Below are 14,708 nucleotides of genomic sequence, written 5' to 3'. Positions count from 1 at the left end.
CAAGCCAATGAAAAGTATCTTGCAAACTTTTTCCTAGAAGGAACAGAATGCACTAATCTTCAGTATCCCTTTAACAGTTTTTCCTAACAATGTAATTTACCTAAGTTTCACATGAGTTTGGTTTGTGTGCACAGGGTACCCTAAGTGGTGACAAATTCTGGGTAATATGACAGAAGTATGAATTACTAGAAATACAAAACTGAGGAAAGAACCTATACTACAGTGACCCCTCTAAAGCAGGATCCCCTTGCTAAATCTAGTCGGATCCTCACACCATCTACAATGCTTGAATTCTCATGGTGAGTAAAATTTGTAAATCGTATCTGTTCCGGGAAAAAATAATTATGCATAATTGCTTTCTAAAATTACAATAAAATTGAAAGCATCAAACCCAAATTTAAAACAACGAAAGTTAAAGATCATTTATTTTCTATATCGGACAATACAAACATGTTAAAACATAAAACATATTAAGAGCTAATTAAAACTACCTTTAAGCCCTAACACTAACCTGCCATATGTAAAACCAAAATATTTTCCTACCCACCTACAAAATACGAAATTTTCTGACAGACACTACTATTTTTCATGGTCAAAACTTAAAAAAATAAATAAATAAATTAGAACAAAGGTCTAACTTTCAGCTCTTTAGTTGGAGAAAGAACTCAATGGTGAACATGTGCTAATCATTATATAGTACATAAGCAAAGCATAACATTTAAAATTCAGTTACAAAAATAAATACAAATGTCAATGGTTCACTTATTTTTGCACACAACTCCAATGTATTCACAAAACTATGTATAGAATCTTACTATATAACAAAGTCACTCCATATTGTACTTTTAATGTTCCTGTATATTGCAGGAATTAACTTGAAAGTAAGTACAAGCTATTGCTGGTGTGTTAAAACATTTTTGCTGTCACTAGAATTTACTGGCCTGTGGTGTTCTCTTAACTGCCTCTACCTACTGCTTGCCCTGAAAGCAGGTGCATTATAAAGGAAGTTTCTGGAGAGAACACTAGAAGGAAAACAAAGGTCTTCTGCAACTCCAAAAGGCTCTGCATATGTAAGCTGAAATGCGAAGACAACAACTGAAATAAAAGAAATGAACAAAGATTTCTAACACTGACTGATGTCATACTATACATGAACACATTAAAAACACACCCACAACACTCTTTCTGGAACTCACCCCAACTGAATAATCTAAAACAGACTTAAGACCTCAAGCATTTTATGTTACTGGAAGTTTAAGTACTTACGACTTGGAATTTTTATATAAAATGATAGAAAAAATCATGTAAAATTTAAGTATACAAGTTGTTTTCCCAAATTATTTTACAAATAAACAAATATTAAAGTACTCAATTTTAGTGATATTAAAAGTTTCAAAGCTTACCATTAAGCTTTTTAGGTCATTATGTACTTAAGTTTTTTTAAACCTAACAGCTTCCACTGACATAAAACAACCTATTACATTTAATTTATACAGGTTATAAAGGATTTATCCAGGGAAATTAAAATATGAAAAACAAAATTAAAAGTTGAGATGTTTTAAGTCACTCAGTATGAAAAGGCATTCAATCTTTTCTAAGAACAAAACTGGAAAAACAGAAACATTTTCTTCTTACAGAGATAATGAAGGGTCTTCTTTTATAAATCAATGGGGTAACAAACTGTCCTGGTCTCATTCCATTATAAAATAACAGTTCATCACTTCAAAAGCATAAATTCAAGCTATGTAACTTTACTAATTAACCCACCTTTTTCATTTTCTTTGTATCTACAAATGCCAACTGGAATCTCTGCTTGAAACATGGAGCCCACCATAATCTCCTATTTTAGAAATAACATAACACATTAGTAAGATCTAGTAACACAGATTTTATATCCATTTTCTAACTTTACCATCTTCCTAGGTAAACTGTTCATGGTTTCTCTGTCATAAAAGATACAACCAATTAACTACCTCAGAGGAGTATTGTGAGGATGAATGAGTTAATAATAAAGAGCTTGGGTATGATTGGATGAAAATATTAGTAATAATAATGGGGTGTAATGCAATATACGCAGTGAATACAAACTACTTCAAAATATGGAGAAAAAGAAGTAAAAATGAGTTCTTATAATTCAAACTGCAAACACTCTGAAAAACAGAAAAGCAAATTCAGATATATTAAGGTATTTACACTGTAAACTATGGTCCCTGGATCAGCACCATCACAGTCACTTGGGAAACTGTTAGATATGCAAATGCTCAGCTCTTACCTGAGCCCTACTAACTAGAAACTCTGGGGATGGGACTCAGCAAGCTGCTGTGCAGGTGATTCTGACATACACTCTTATCTGAGAACCACAGATTCAAGGTAAAGAAAAACGGGTTTGTATAAAGCTCTGTAGAGGTCAAATGGATGAAAGCCCACATGGATAAGCAGGTTAGTGACTGACTTTCACAAAACAATACAAAATGAAAAAAGTAACCTCCCCAAAACAAAATTAAATCTTACTTTAGGAAATTTAGTCATCAAATCTATGTAAAATCACAGGTTAGGGGAAGCTGGCTGTTCAGAAAGATAACTGGTGATCATCACCGATGAGATATTACAAAACAGAGGGACCAAGATTATAGACCCTCCTTTATCTGGTGGCTAAATGTTAAGACTGAATCTACTGCATTTTCAAAATGAAGATGTAGGCAGAAAAGGTACAAGTTTCAGGTGACAGTTTACCAGTTTAAATAACAGTTGAAATAACTCTTAGGATTTGAAAAAATTCCTCTTATTGTCAACCGATTGATACCACGATCTCATTTTTTCTAGTATAACTTCAAAGACATACTCTATGCAATTAATTTTTTGCTAAACCTGCATAGGAAAACCAGTCAATTTTCTAAGAAGAATTCACATACAAGTTTTCTCTACTCTTACAGGTGAATTTTATGTCTTTGATTATAAAAAAAGAGTACCCTACTATCACTTCTTGTGCCTCTTTTAACTTTACTCATCAATGCTTACCAGAGAATAGACAGTCAAGTTATCAACCCTTCCCTGTCTCAGGCACTTCTAAAAATATTAATGCCTGGATCCATTCCAGACCAACTAAATTGTAATCTCTGGATAAAGGCCCTGGTAATGAGTATTTAAAAGTTCTCCAAATGATTCTAAACATGGAGCCAGGTTTGAGAACTTCTGGACTAGTGTAAAAATAAGACGACCTCTTTTCCCTATTGAGTTCAGAACACGTTTTTACATGCTAATCTGTAGGGAAGGGAAATAGCACTTAGGAGCATTATGTACAAGGTACCTTATGTGTAATTTTCATTAAATCCTGTGTAATTTTCATTAAATTCTCACCAACTTCAACAAGGCTAAAATTTTTACTTCTGTATTTATGTGAGATGAAACTCAAAACAATTAAGTTCCTCAGGAATGCACTCTTAAGTTCTAGGGCTGTAACTTGGACTCAAATTTGATTTCAAATCTGTCTCCTCTGTCCCAATTCCTAGAAAAATTTAGTGTCTTACAAGCCTTAGAAGATGATTCAGAATCTTGAAAATTTTTACTACAACAGTCTAAATCATTCTAAAATAAAACAGTCTGGATTTACTGTGGCCTGTTTTATTACGTAATTTCCTGAGGAAGAGAATACTCCCCCATGCTGTCCCTCTTTTAAGCTTTTGTTCCTTCACTAAAAAAAAAAAAATAATAATTCAACACTTACTGAAATACTCTACTGCACACTTCAGACATAAAAACAATTTAAGTTGGAGAAAAGAGATATAAATTTGAATATATGGTAGAAAGTAGTAGTTTAAGGTGACTTTCAAGGTTTTTAGTTTTCATAATTTCTGCATGGTGTAGGAATCAGAAAAAACTGGATTGAAGAACATTTGCCCAAATAGGTCACATAAATAATAAGTAACTTTTGTGATCCTTGTTTTCTGTCTTCAGCCCCATCTTTCATTCATCTTTCACTCAAATTAATACATACTGCACTGAGCTAAACTTCCCTTACCATTCTAACTCACAATGGTATCGCTGTCTTCTAAACAGCTCTTTGGAAACCCAGAAATGGACCAACTGTGGCTGAAGCCCACAATACCTGGGAGCCCACTCCAAGTTCATTTGAATACTTCATTCTTCCTAATAGAAACTCTTTAAGTATAAGATGTTCTCTTATTTTAATTACCAATTAAGTCTGCTCCAAGCATCCCAAACCAAAAAACTTTAAACTTAAAAAAAGCAAACAAAAAAACAAAGCCACAAGAAGACTCAAAACTATTAACTAATTAAATAATTAAACAATCATGACTTAAAAAGTATAGCCAGTCCACTGATTTTGATGTTTAGAGCTATTCTGCTTCCAAAGAAATGATTGTTTATGCACTAAATTTAAAATCAGACCTAGGAAAAAGAACAGCAAAAAATGCTCAATGTAATTTTTAACAGCAAAACACAGTGATATGTCTCAGTAAGAATGACATCATTTCGGGGCACCTGAGCTCGGTTGGCTGAGCATCCAGCACTTGATTTTGGCTCAGGTCATGATCTCACAGTTCAGAAGACTGTGCCCCATGTCTCTGTGTTGAAAGTTGCTTGGGATTCCCTCTGTCCCTCCCCCTGGCATGCACAGGCTCTCTCAAAGTAAACATTAAAGGAAAAAAAAAAAAAAAAAGAGGGGTGCCTGGGTCACTCAGTCAAATGGCCAACTTCGGCTCAGGTCATGATCTTGTGGTTTGCGAGTTTGAGCCCCGCATCGGGCTCTGTACTGACAGCTCAGAGCCTGGAACCTGCTTTGGATCTGTGTCTCCCTCTCTCTCTGCCCCCTCCCCTGCTCGCTCTGTCTCAAAAAAAGAAACATTAGGAAAAAAAAAAAAGAAAAACAAAAAGAAAGAATGGTATCATCCTTCTATATAAATGATTTGCTCTAATCAATTCTACATGATATTTTGACATATTTTCCTAGTAAGTTCAACTGCTTTGCAACAGCTTAAATTTAATTCTTCTACTTTACTGTAAAATTAAGTTGTACGGTTATATAGTTTTATAATTAAAAACTTATGTCAATATATAATCTTTAGATTCACTTTAGAAATTAACTTATTATGGATAGCTATAGAGAAGCTCAAATGTGTCCCTTCATCCAACATACTCTGAATTGTAAATATCAACATTAATATGTGATGGAAAAACTTATAATTTAAATTATTTAACAAAAGCCACTTTAACAAAACCAAAGCCTCAACTACTTTCCCAAGTTTAAAAAAACATTCACTTGTGATAGTTTTTACAGTGCAACGAAAAACTAAATCAGCACTAGCTCGAAATTTCAATTTCTGTTCTTGGTTTGAGATGGATTTGCTCAAAAAGAGTCCAATTCTTTCTATGCCATTATTTTATTTTGTAAAAAAATAAGTATTCTTACTTTGATATATTAAAGGGAAATCTGAACATCTTCCAAACATTTAAAAAAGGGCTTACCTCAACTTTATCAATATATAGAGCTAGTAAAATAATAATTATACTTGTTTTTAATGTTAATTTACCTAAACTTGGGGAAAATATGGCTCTAACTACCTTTTTCCAGTCTTCTGATGGAATATAATCTTCATCTTCTTCAGATTCTTCTTCTATTTCGCTATCTAGAATAAATAAGACAATATTATAAAATGATTGTTTTTCCTGTCCACATCTGTATATCTAGCTGTATGTTATTTTTACATCTACCATTGAACATTTAAGTATGCCTGAAAGTATCTGCAGAATAGGGCCAAGATATTTCTAATCAAATAATACCCTATCAGTTTAAAACAGGAAAACAATCCACAAACCTAGGATAATTCCAATCTTAGAAAACCGCATCCTTAGACAATTATTTCCTACGAAAATTAAAAAAAAAAAAGTTTAATTAGAGTCAAGATAATCTGTTCCTGAACCTAATTCTGGTTCTGGTGACAGAATTATAGGAGCTCAATTTCTTCCCTAATAAAACGAGAATTTGGATAAAACAAAAACAGTGCTTTCCAATCAGTGCTCCTTGAGATACTGACAACTTTTTAGCAACACTCTGTGGGAGTGTGAAGGGAGGCTATGTATGAAGACCTCCATTCTCCTCAACCTCTGTTTTCTTGAGAGCAGGCAAGCTGCCGTTTGTTTACATTTGGAGTAAAATTGTATTTACATACTGGGATAGGAAATCTAAAACCTACTACATGTTTCAGTATCTTCTCAACTGTAAAATGGCATACAAAGTTCAAAAGGGTAAATTACATTCAGAAATTAAATCTTCCTATGGAAAAGCTAAGATAGGCAGTATATATACATAGCTTTCATGCATACGTGCATCACAACTGAAATACCAGATCATGAAATAAATATTGTTTTAGAATGCAGTCACTTAGCATCCCACTTTTAACCAAACTTTGGCAATTTATCTAAGAAGAAAAAGGAAAAACACCAGATTTTCACCAAACTTAAAACACAGTAATTTCATTAACCCATCTCTTTTTATAGTGATACACTTTCTTTTCAAGTGGACCAGATCTTTGATCAAAACTCACAGTAAATTTTTTTTTAATGTTTGAGAGGGCAGAGAGAGAAGGAGACACAGAATCTGAAGCAGGCTCCAGGCTCCAAGCTATCAGCACAGAGCCTGACGCAGGGCTTGAACCCACGAACTGCAAGATCATGACCTAAGCCAAAGTCAGTCACTTAACTGACTGAGCCACCCAGACTCAGTGTGTAAAACTCAAAATAAAATATTAGCAGCACTACATTCACTTGCAAACTAAGTATGTAACAGAAATCCTTCACACGAAGCAGTAGCCATGTTTAATCAGTTATTACATTACCACACATTTCATGACAGGTGGTTGTTCTTCGAGTGTTTTTCTGTCTTTTAAATAAAGTATAGAAATTTAGACCACAAGTCTGAACCAATAACACTAATGCTTACCTTTTTCTTATCAAAGAGCTGTCACCTACGGTAATGATTCCTGCTTAGAATGAAATACCATGGAGCAAATGAAGCATGCAAATATTCAAGATACATACATTAAATGTCTCAACTACTGGTCATCTGTGGCTAGATTACAACTGTAGTAAAATTAGGAGATCTTCCGTATAAAACATATTATCATTTCAAGAGTAAACCACTTCTTTAGAACTAGGAACCACGGATTAGAAAAAAGCAATATTTATGAATATAGGTAAAAAAGGCTAAAAGGCAAAGAAAGTAGAAAATTAACACCGAGGAAAATACCAGGAGAAATAAAAAAAGATGACCATGAAACAAACCAAATTCAAAGAAGCGTTGGGGGGAAAAAAAGGAACACGTTCAAAATCAAGTAGTACAGTGATGCAACAATTATTGCAATCTACTCACGGACAAAAAGGGCCCTAGCACTGCTAAACTAATAGCCTAGAACAAAACCTAACACTGTTCAGCGAGATTTCAGAGTAAATGAATTCAAACAGATGAGTGAACAAGAAATGGAATTTTCCATCATGTATTAAATGGTAAAAATTATCCACACAGCAACCAGTGATACTTACTTGTATCAAAATATTTACATCGACGTGGCCGGATTATTTCTTGGGCATCTTGAGAAGCAACAGATTGTGACGGATCATCATTGGAAGACTGAGTTTCATCCTCTTGACCTGATGAGTCCTTTATATTCTCTTCCTGTAGAATAAAAAAATTAAATTTCTTTAAGATGTAAGGAAAACTGTTGCAGATGAAAGGTTACAGTATTCCAAATACAACTAGAAGACTAAAATAAATACACTAAAATCATCATGGTATTCTGGGTTGGATCCTGGAACAGAAAAAAGGACATTAGTGGAGAAACTGGCAAAATCTGAATCGTCTATAGTTTAATTAATTATAGTTTAATTAATTAATATGGTTAATAGTACCAGTGCCAATTTCTTACTTTTGACAATATACCATGGTTACATGAGATATAAACAGGGAAGTCAGGTAAAAAGTATATAGGAACACTCTATACTATCTTTGAGCTTCTCTATAAATCAAATTATTTCAAAACAGAATAAGAAAACTGAATACAGAACTACCAATTAGATTTTATTACTTAGAAACAGTATTTTTTTTTTTTAATTTTTTTTTTTTCAACGTTTTTTATTTATTTTTGGGACAGAGAGAGACAGAGCATGAACGGGGGAGGGGCAGAGAGAGAGGGAGACACAGAATCGGAAACAGGCTCCAGGCTCTGAGCCATCAGCCCAGAGCCCGACGCGGGACTCGAACTCACGGACCGCGAGATCGTGACCTAGCTGAAGTCGGACGCTTAACCGACTACGCCACCCAGGCGCCCTATTTTTTTTTTAAGTTAGTTCAAATTTACTTACAAGAGACACTGAAAAGAAATGCACAAAGACACAGATAAAACTATTACTTTCTCAGGAGTAGATTATAGGCAACTTCCAATATTAATAAATTACTACTGCAACAAGAATAAAGACTACAATCTTAAGAATTACTGTGTATAACCTTACTTTATTTTCCCCACTACAGCCACTGTTATCATCATTATCAGCATCTTCATCGTCTTCACCTTCTTCTTCCTCTTCCTCCTCCTCCTCATCTTCTTCAGGGAGTCGAATAGTACTATCATAACCATAAAGACTGAGAAGTTCATGAATTGGCATGTCTCCTTCCTAAATAGACCAAATAAAAAGTTAACTTCTGAATAAATGATTATTTCATTTTCCTGTAATTCACACATCTACAGCCTTCATTCCACACAGAAAACTTTTAGACCTGTATCGAGAATTCTCAAATCATACAAGGTGAGCCAAAATAATTCTGAAGCCTAGGAAAATCCTAGCCTTTCAAGAATTTCTATAAGAGACTGATCAATTCTAATTGCTAACAATAACAAAAAAAGTAACACTGGCTTAGAATTAGAACCGTTCTTCTGTGCGATCAATAAATGTAGCTTGACAGTTAACACTATGTATAGATACTCACACTTAGGAGTACCATATACAATTTGGGAGTGGGAAAATTAAAAGAAACAATAAGAAACAATAAAACAAAAAGAAATAAACACATTAAAAGAAACAATAATGATAATATAAGAATAGTACTGGATTACATTAGTCATACATTCTTTTCTAGGGTTACCTATAATCATGTAAAATCATGTCATATGCAATCCTTACAATCTATTTTACAAAACTGTTACATTACCCCATCTCACAGATGAGAAACTCAGGCTCACAGATTAAGCAACTTCCCCCCAAAATGATACAGGGTACAAATAGTAGAGCCAGAATTCAGGTCTAATTCCAAAAGCCTATACTCACTCTTCAGTACGTTAGAATACTGCTTCAGCCAGTAATACCCATAAAAAACATACCTCCTGAGAGTGAAATGAAGAAATATCCATATGCAATGAAATGAAATCAAGTGTTCTATAGAAGTTACTCTAATAATCAGTAATCAAGTGATATAAAGTATCAGGGAAATAGGAGACTATTTTGACTATAAAAAGAAAATGTAAGGGTTTTTGGGTGGCTCAGTCAGTTAAGCGTGCGACTTTGGCTCAGGTCATGATCTCACGGTTTGTGAGTTTGAGCCCCACGTCGGGCTCTGTGCTGACAGCTCGGGCCTGGAGCCTGCTTCAGATTCTGTGTCTCCCCCCCTCTGCCCCTCCCCTGCTCACACTCTGTGTCTCTCTGTCTCTCAATAATAAATAAACATTAAAAAAAAAATGTAATCCAAATCACCTGAACATATTACACACACATTCACGCACACCATCCTTCTACAACCCCCGCTCCACCTCTCTGAGAAAAATTTAATAGGCAGTTTTGAACCTACCAGAAGGGCAACCATGAAACAAAACATGCTTTGTATTTCTCCAGCAGTCTTGCAGCATTATTCATGGACAGAAAGAAGTTGCCCATGTGTTACATACAGTGTTCCAATAGAGATGGATAAATCAGATTGGATGATATAACCTGATGACACTAAGTACTTAGATCATACATTTAACTCTCATCACTCAGAATTTGTGTGCAGGAAGCAACTACTGTTTATAATTTGAAAAATTTTTCTTATAGAAAGAGGTAGGAAGAAAATTATTTTTAACACGGGTATTTCACATTGTAAATGGAGATTCTAGCTATATATTAGTTTGTGAATCTATCTCTAAAAGAGAAATCAATTCTGAGAGCCCTGGTGACCCCCAACAGCCACAACCTGAAAAGTGGTAACTGTAACAGGTAAGGTACTACCACTCCAGCTGAATGACTAGCTGGCATACTTAACTGGCATCTCCTATTGTGTTTCTCAAAGTGCAATAACACAAACAGTGCTTGAGGTGTTCAAGGATCTAATCCATGCAGAGATCCACGTACCATGGACCTGGTACAGGACACAGAAATTTGGAATTAGAAAATCAGGATTTAAGAACTAAAACAGAACTTCAAAATCAAGAAAGTAGAATAAAAGAAAGCTACAGAAAAGGTTGGTTGTATACACAGTAATAACAAACAGCCGCCCTAAAGTGTCTTCTATATGCACATTTGTGATAAGTGCTTTGATTCCACTATCTTATTCTCTCTCTTCTGAACAAGAGCAAAGGAAGAGTATTATGCAATCTCAACAGATCTTTAAAAGCACCAGTGGGACAGTTTATTACCTTTATGTACAAGTAAGAAAACCAAGCAGAAAGAAACCTCATGCCCTGAGAGACTTTTCTATAATACCTAGACCTAATCCCAGCTCGTATTTTCCATAAACTCATTCTATACCACAAATTAGAAGGTCTGACAATGGCAGTCACTACTATGAACAAGAACGCACCAAAAAAGCTTCAGCGTTAAGTTTGCAACTAATATTTACACAGACCTTAAGAATTCATGAAGAGTTTGTTTCATCAATATCTCATCTTTAAAACTTCCCTAATATAGACTGCTATTACGTCTGATTTTTAAAAGTGAGTTAACTGATACTTTGAAAGAACATACAAAGTAGGTAGGTTATCAATCAAATGTCTGCGGGCTTTCTAGCTTTGGTTTCTTATATTCGAGGGCAATAGAATCACCTTGAGGGCTTATCAAAACAGAGTGCTGGGCCCCATCCAAGTTTCTACTATAGTAGGGCAGAGGTTGGGCCTGAGTATCTGCACTTATACGTGCACTTTATATGTGCCAGGTGATACTGATGCTCTTGGTATGAGACTACCTTGAGAACCACTTATCTTACAGTCTAAGATACCTGCAAATTTCCTTTCCGGTGAGAGGTAATAAAGTCTGATTATTATTGTTAATAAGGCTTATCACTAACATCTGTTAACCCAGGTCAGTTATATGTCAAAAGGATAGGTGACATACTAACTGCATGGAACAGTTTTTTTGTTTTGTTTTTTGGGGTTTTTTTTTAATTACTATCGGGAACGTGGAATGTCTCATTTCCATGGTTAGGTCAAGAATTTTTCCTCCTAGATAAGCATTTAAGAAGTATGATTCACTTGAGCTCTCTTCCAGCCATCCAAGATGCCAAAAGGAAAGAAGGCTAAAGGGAAGAAGGTGGCCCCAACCCCTGCTGTCATGAGGAAGCAGGAAGCCAAGAAGGTGGTCAACCTGCTGTTTGAGAAGAGGCTCAAGAGTTTTGGTATCGGACAGGGTACCTAGCCCAAAAGGAACCCCACCTGCTTTGTCAAATGGCCCCGCTACATCCAACTGCAGCAGCAAAGGGCTAGTCTCTATCAATGTCTGAAAGAGCCTCACGGGATTAACCAGTTCACCCATGTCTTGGACTGCCAAAGAGCTACTTAACTGCTTTAGCTGACCCATAAATACAGACCAAAGATGAAGAAAGAGAAGAAAACAGAGACTGTTGACCCGGGCTGAGAAGAAAGCTGCTGACAAAGGGGATGTCCCCATTAAGAGGCTGTCTGTTCTTCCAGCAGGGGTTAATACTGTCACCAACTTAACAGAAACAAGAAGGCTCAGTTGGTAGTGATTGCACATGCTGTGGATCCCCCTGAGCTGGTTGTCGTCCTGACTGTCCTGCGTTGTGAGATGGGGATTCCCCACTGCATTATCAAGGGGAAGGCCAGGCTGGGCTACTTGGTCCACAGGAAGACCTGCACCACTGTCACCTTCACACAAGTTAACTTGGAAGACAAAGGAGCTCTGGCCAAGCTGGTGGAAGCCATCAGGACCAATTACCATGACAGATATGATGAGATCTGCGGTTACTGGGGAGGCAACATCCTAGATGCAAAGTCAGTAGCTCATACTGCCAAGCTAGAAAAGACAAAGGCTAAATAACTGGCCACCAAGCTGGGCTAAATGTTGAGTCTTCTGTACATAAAAAGCAATAAAAAAGTTCCCTTTAAATTAAAAAAAAAAAAAGAACTGTGACTCACTTTTCATTTCTCAAAGGAAAATTTAGCAACACTGCTAATATTGACTAAGCAGAGAACGGAGGAGAATTGAAAGTGGTTGGTCACAATACATTTGGAGACCTAACTGAATGTGAAGAAACAGTAACAGAACTGACAGATAAAGAAAAGTCACTCAAGTCAGAGGAAATGACTATTGCACACGTACAGAAACAAAAATGAATACAAGGTTACCCTAATTAGAGCAGAAGGCATCTGTAGTAACTAAAATAAGTTCGATCTTGTATTTTTACCTTTCTCTAGTTTCACTTAGTTTCTAGTAGGAAGTGTTACACTCTACTTTTGACTGCATTTGAGAGTAACTGTTGAGCAGTGATTGACACTACAAGGGCTTAGGGAAGATTATACATGTAACAAAATGTTCCAGATGGACTTTGGCAGGGAAAGATTTAGTTTGCCAGAGACAGAGCTAGGTTGGAATCCACTGCTATTGTTCACATGTAGTATAATTGGAGCCTAAACTAGTTAAATTAGTGGATGTGGTAGAGAAAAAACTCAAGAGACCTTGAAGAAATCAATAGGATTTAACCATTAGTAAAGAGTGATTAAGAGGTCTTGGTGACACTGAATCTCTGTTCTAGACACTCCTTATTCCCAGATACACATTCAAATGACTTCTAAAACAGTTCTAAGAAATATTAAAAACAATAAATTAAAACCAATAAAGTTCTAATAAACTTCAAAGTTAATTTTAGCTGGGTTCTATCACGTGTAAACAAAATATCCTTGCCTATTCCACTGAGGAAATGCTTGCTTAATATTAACAATAAAGGATATAGCGGTTTTATGCTTTTGCTTAGGTATTGACTTTTAACTTAATTTCTTGTCACCTAATACCAAGTTAGTAAGCAACAAGTTAGTAAACAACAATCAAGACTGACTGAGGAATACAAGACAGAGTTTGACATTAGTATAAAAAATATCTTACTTGAACTAATAAGGTATAAAGTGAAGATCTTGCAGCAAACACTGAGCTACAAGTACTACAATAAAAACCAAAATCAATTTTGCTGAGGAATCCTCAGTTTCAAATTCAAGTAGCATTTATTATGTCCCTACTATGCACTAATGGATGTACGTAGCATTTAACAAGTACCCTGTAAGGATAATTTATTGTCTGCCCCACCCCCTCAAATCCTTTCTCTTTCTATTTCCATATTCATCTTCTTTCAGGAATGTTCTTTCCTCCATTCCAAGCATGTATTTTGATTGAGAGCTCACTTTCTGGACTACACAGCATCTGATCCAATTGGAATCACTGCATTCCTAGCCATAAGTTTGGAATGGGCACGTGACCCAAGCCTGGCCATAGTTTGTTTCCAGATTTGTACTAACAGCAGCTAAAAAAACAGAGTATCTTAAGCAGTACATCTTGGAGACCTGGAAACTGACAGCATATAAACAAAGTTGGTCTAAAAAGGATGCCACCATGTAGAACAGCAGAAACAGAAAATATCTTTTGGTGGCACTGAGTCCTTAAGGACTAGATATCTCCCTGCCCTTATTAAAATTACATGAGCCTTACATTAAATTCCTTATTTTGTCTAAGTAAGTTCAAGATGGATCTCTATTATTTGCCTCCAAAAATACTGATATAAACAGTAATGATACCCTATAAAACAAATGTTCCTTGCCATTTGTCTCTGAAAAAAGACTAAAAGCTGAATAAAATGTGGCTGACTCAGCACATTATTATACTGGGGTCTGCCAGTCACCTGTTCCAGATAATCTCTCATTAACTTATATGGTCAAAGTCTATGTTCCATAAGGTACTAATAAGGGGCTTTCCTCAAGTTAAACTGAAACACCACAAGAAAGTAGTAGTGTCTTATTACCATCCATACAAATGTAGTATGTAAGTATAGAAATGGGAGAAACAAAGTGAAAGAAAAAATTATGGGTCAAGTAGAATGGAACGTCACAGTTTGGGGGTTACAAGTACCTTTGAGAATTTTATGAATGATAAAAAATACTAAGATTTATTGAGTGATTATCACACAGGACACTATGCTAAATGTTTTACGTATATCATCCTTGTAGTAACACTGGCGCTTAATGAAATTAAGTAACTTGTCCAGAGTCACACACCTGCAGTAGAGTTTTGAATCAGGAAGTCTGACTAAATGTTTCACAGTACCTTTACATATACATGCATATGTACTGCCTTCCTCAAAACCGAGAAATATAAGGAATAAGAAATATAAGGAAGGGGTGCCTGGGATGCTCAGTTGGTTAAGCATCCGATTCTTCATTTTGGCTCAG

At 35.6% G+C, this 14,708-nt stretch overlaps 1 protein-coding gene and 1 pseudogene across 18 annotated transcripts in view; one reads left to right on the top strand and one right to left on the bottom strand.

Annotated features, from left to right (window-relative positions):
* Positions 1 to 14,708, bottom strand: part of MIER1 (MIER1 transcriptional regulator) — a 60,411-nt gene that overhangs the window by 20,456 nt on the left and 25,247 nt on the right. For 14 of the 18 annotated variants that reach the window (XM_027058912.2, XM_027058913.2, XM_027058915.2 and 11 more), the window contains 5 exons: positions 8,524 to 8,685; positions 7,558 to 7,690; positions 5,835 to 5,882; positions 5,581 to 5,645; positions 1,768 to 1,840 (listed from right to left, as the gene is read on the bottom strand). In XM_027058912.2, coding sequence (XP_026914713.2) covers positions 1,768 to 1,840; positions 5,581 to 5,645; positions 5,835 to 5,882; positions 7,558 to 7,690; positions 8,524 to 8,685 — 481 coding nt within the window. The remainder of the gene's footprint in view (positions 1 to 1,767; positions 1,841 to 5,580; positions 5,646 to 5,834; positions 5,883 to 7,557; positions 7,691 to 8,523; positions 8,686 to 14,708) is intronic. The other 4 variants (XM_027058914.2, XM_027058917.2, XM_027058922.2 and 1 more) reach the window with 1 other exon arrangement.
* Positions 8,680 to 13,470, top strand: LOC113599322 (60S ribosomal protein L7a-like; annotated as a pseudogene).

Source organism: Acinonyx jubatus, chromosome C1 (assembly GCF_027475565.1).
Source record: "Acinonyx jubatus isolate Ajub_Pintada_27869175 chromosome C1, VMU_Ajub_asm_v1.0, whole genome shotgun sequence".
NCBI lineage: Eukaryota > Metazoa > Chordata > Mammalia > Carnivora > Felidae > Acinonyx > Acinonyx jubatus.
Note: the sequence above shows the minus strand (reverse complement) of the source record. Positions and strands in the feature narration are given on the sequence as shown.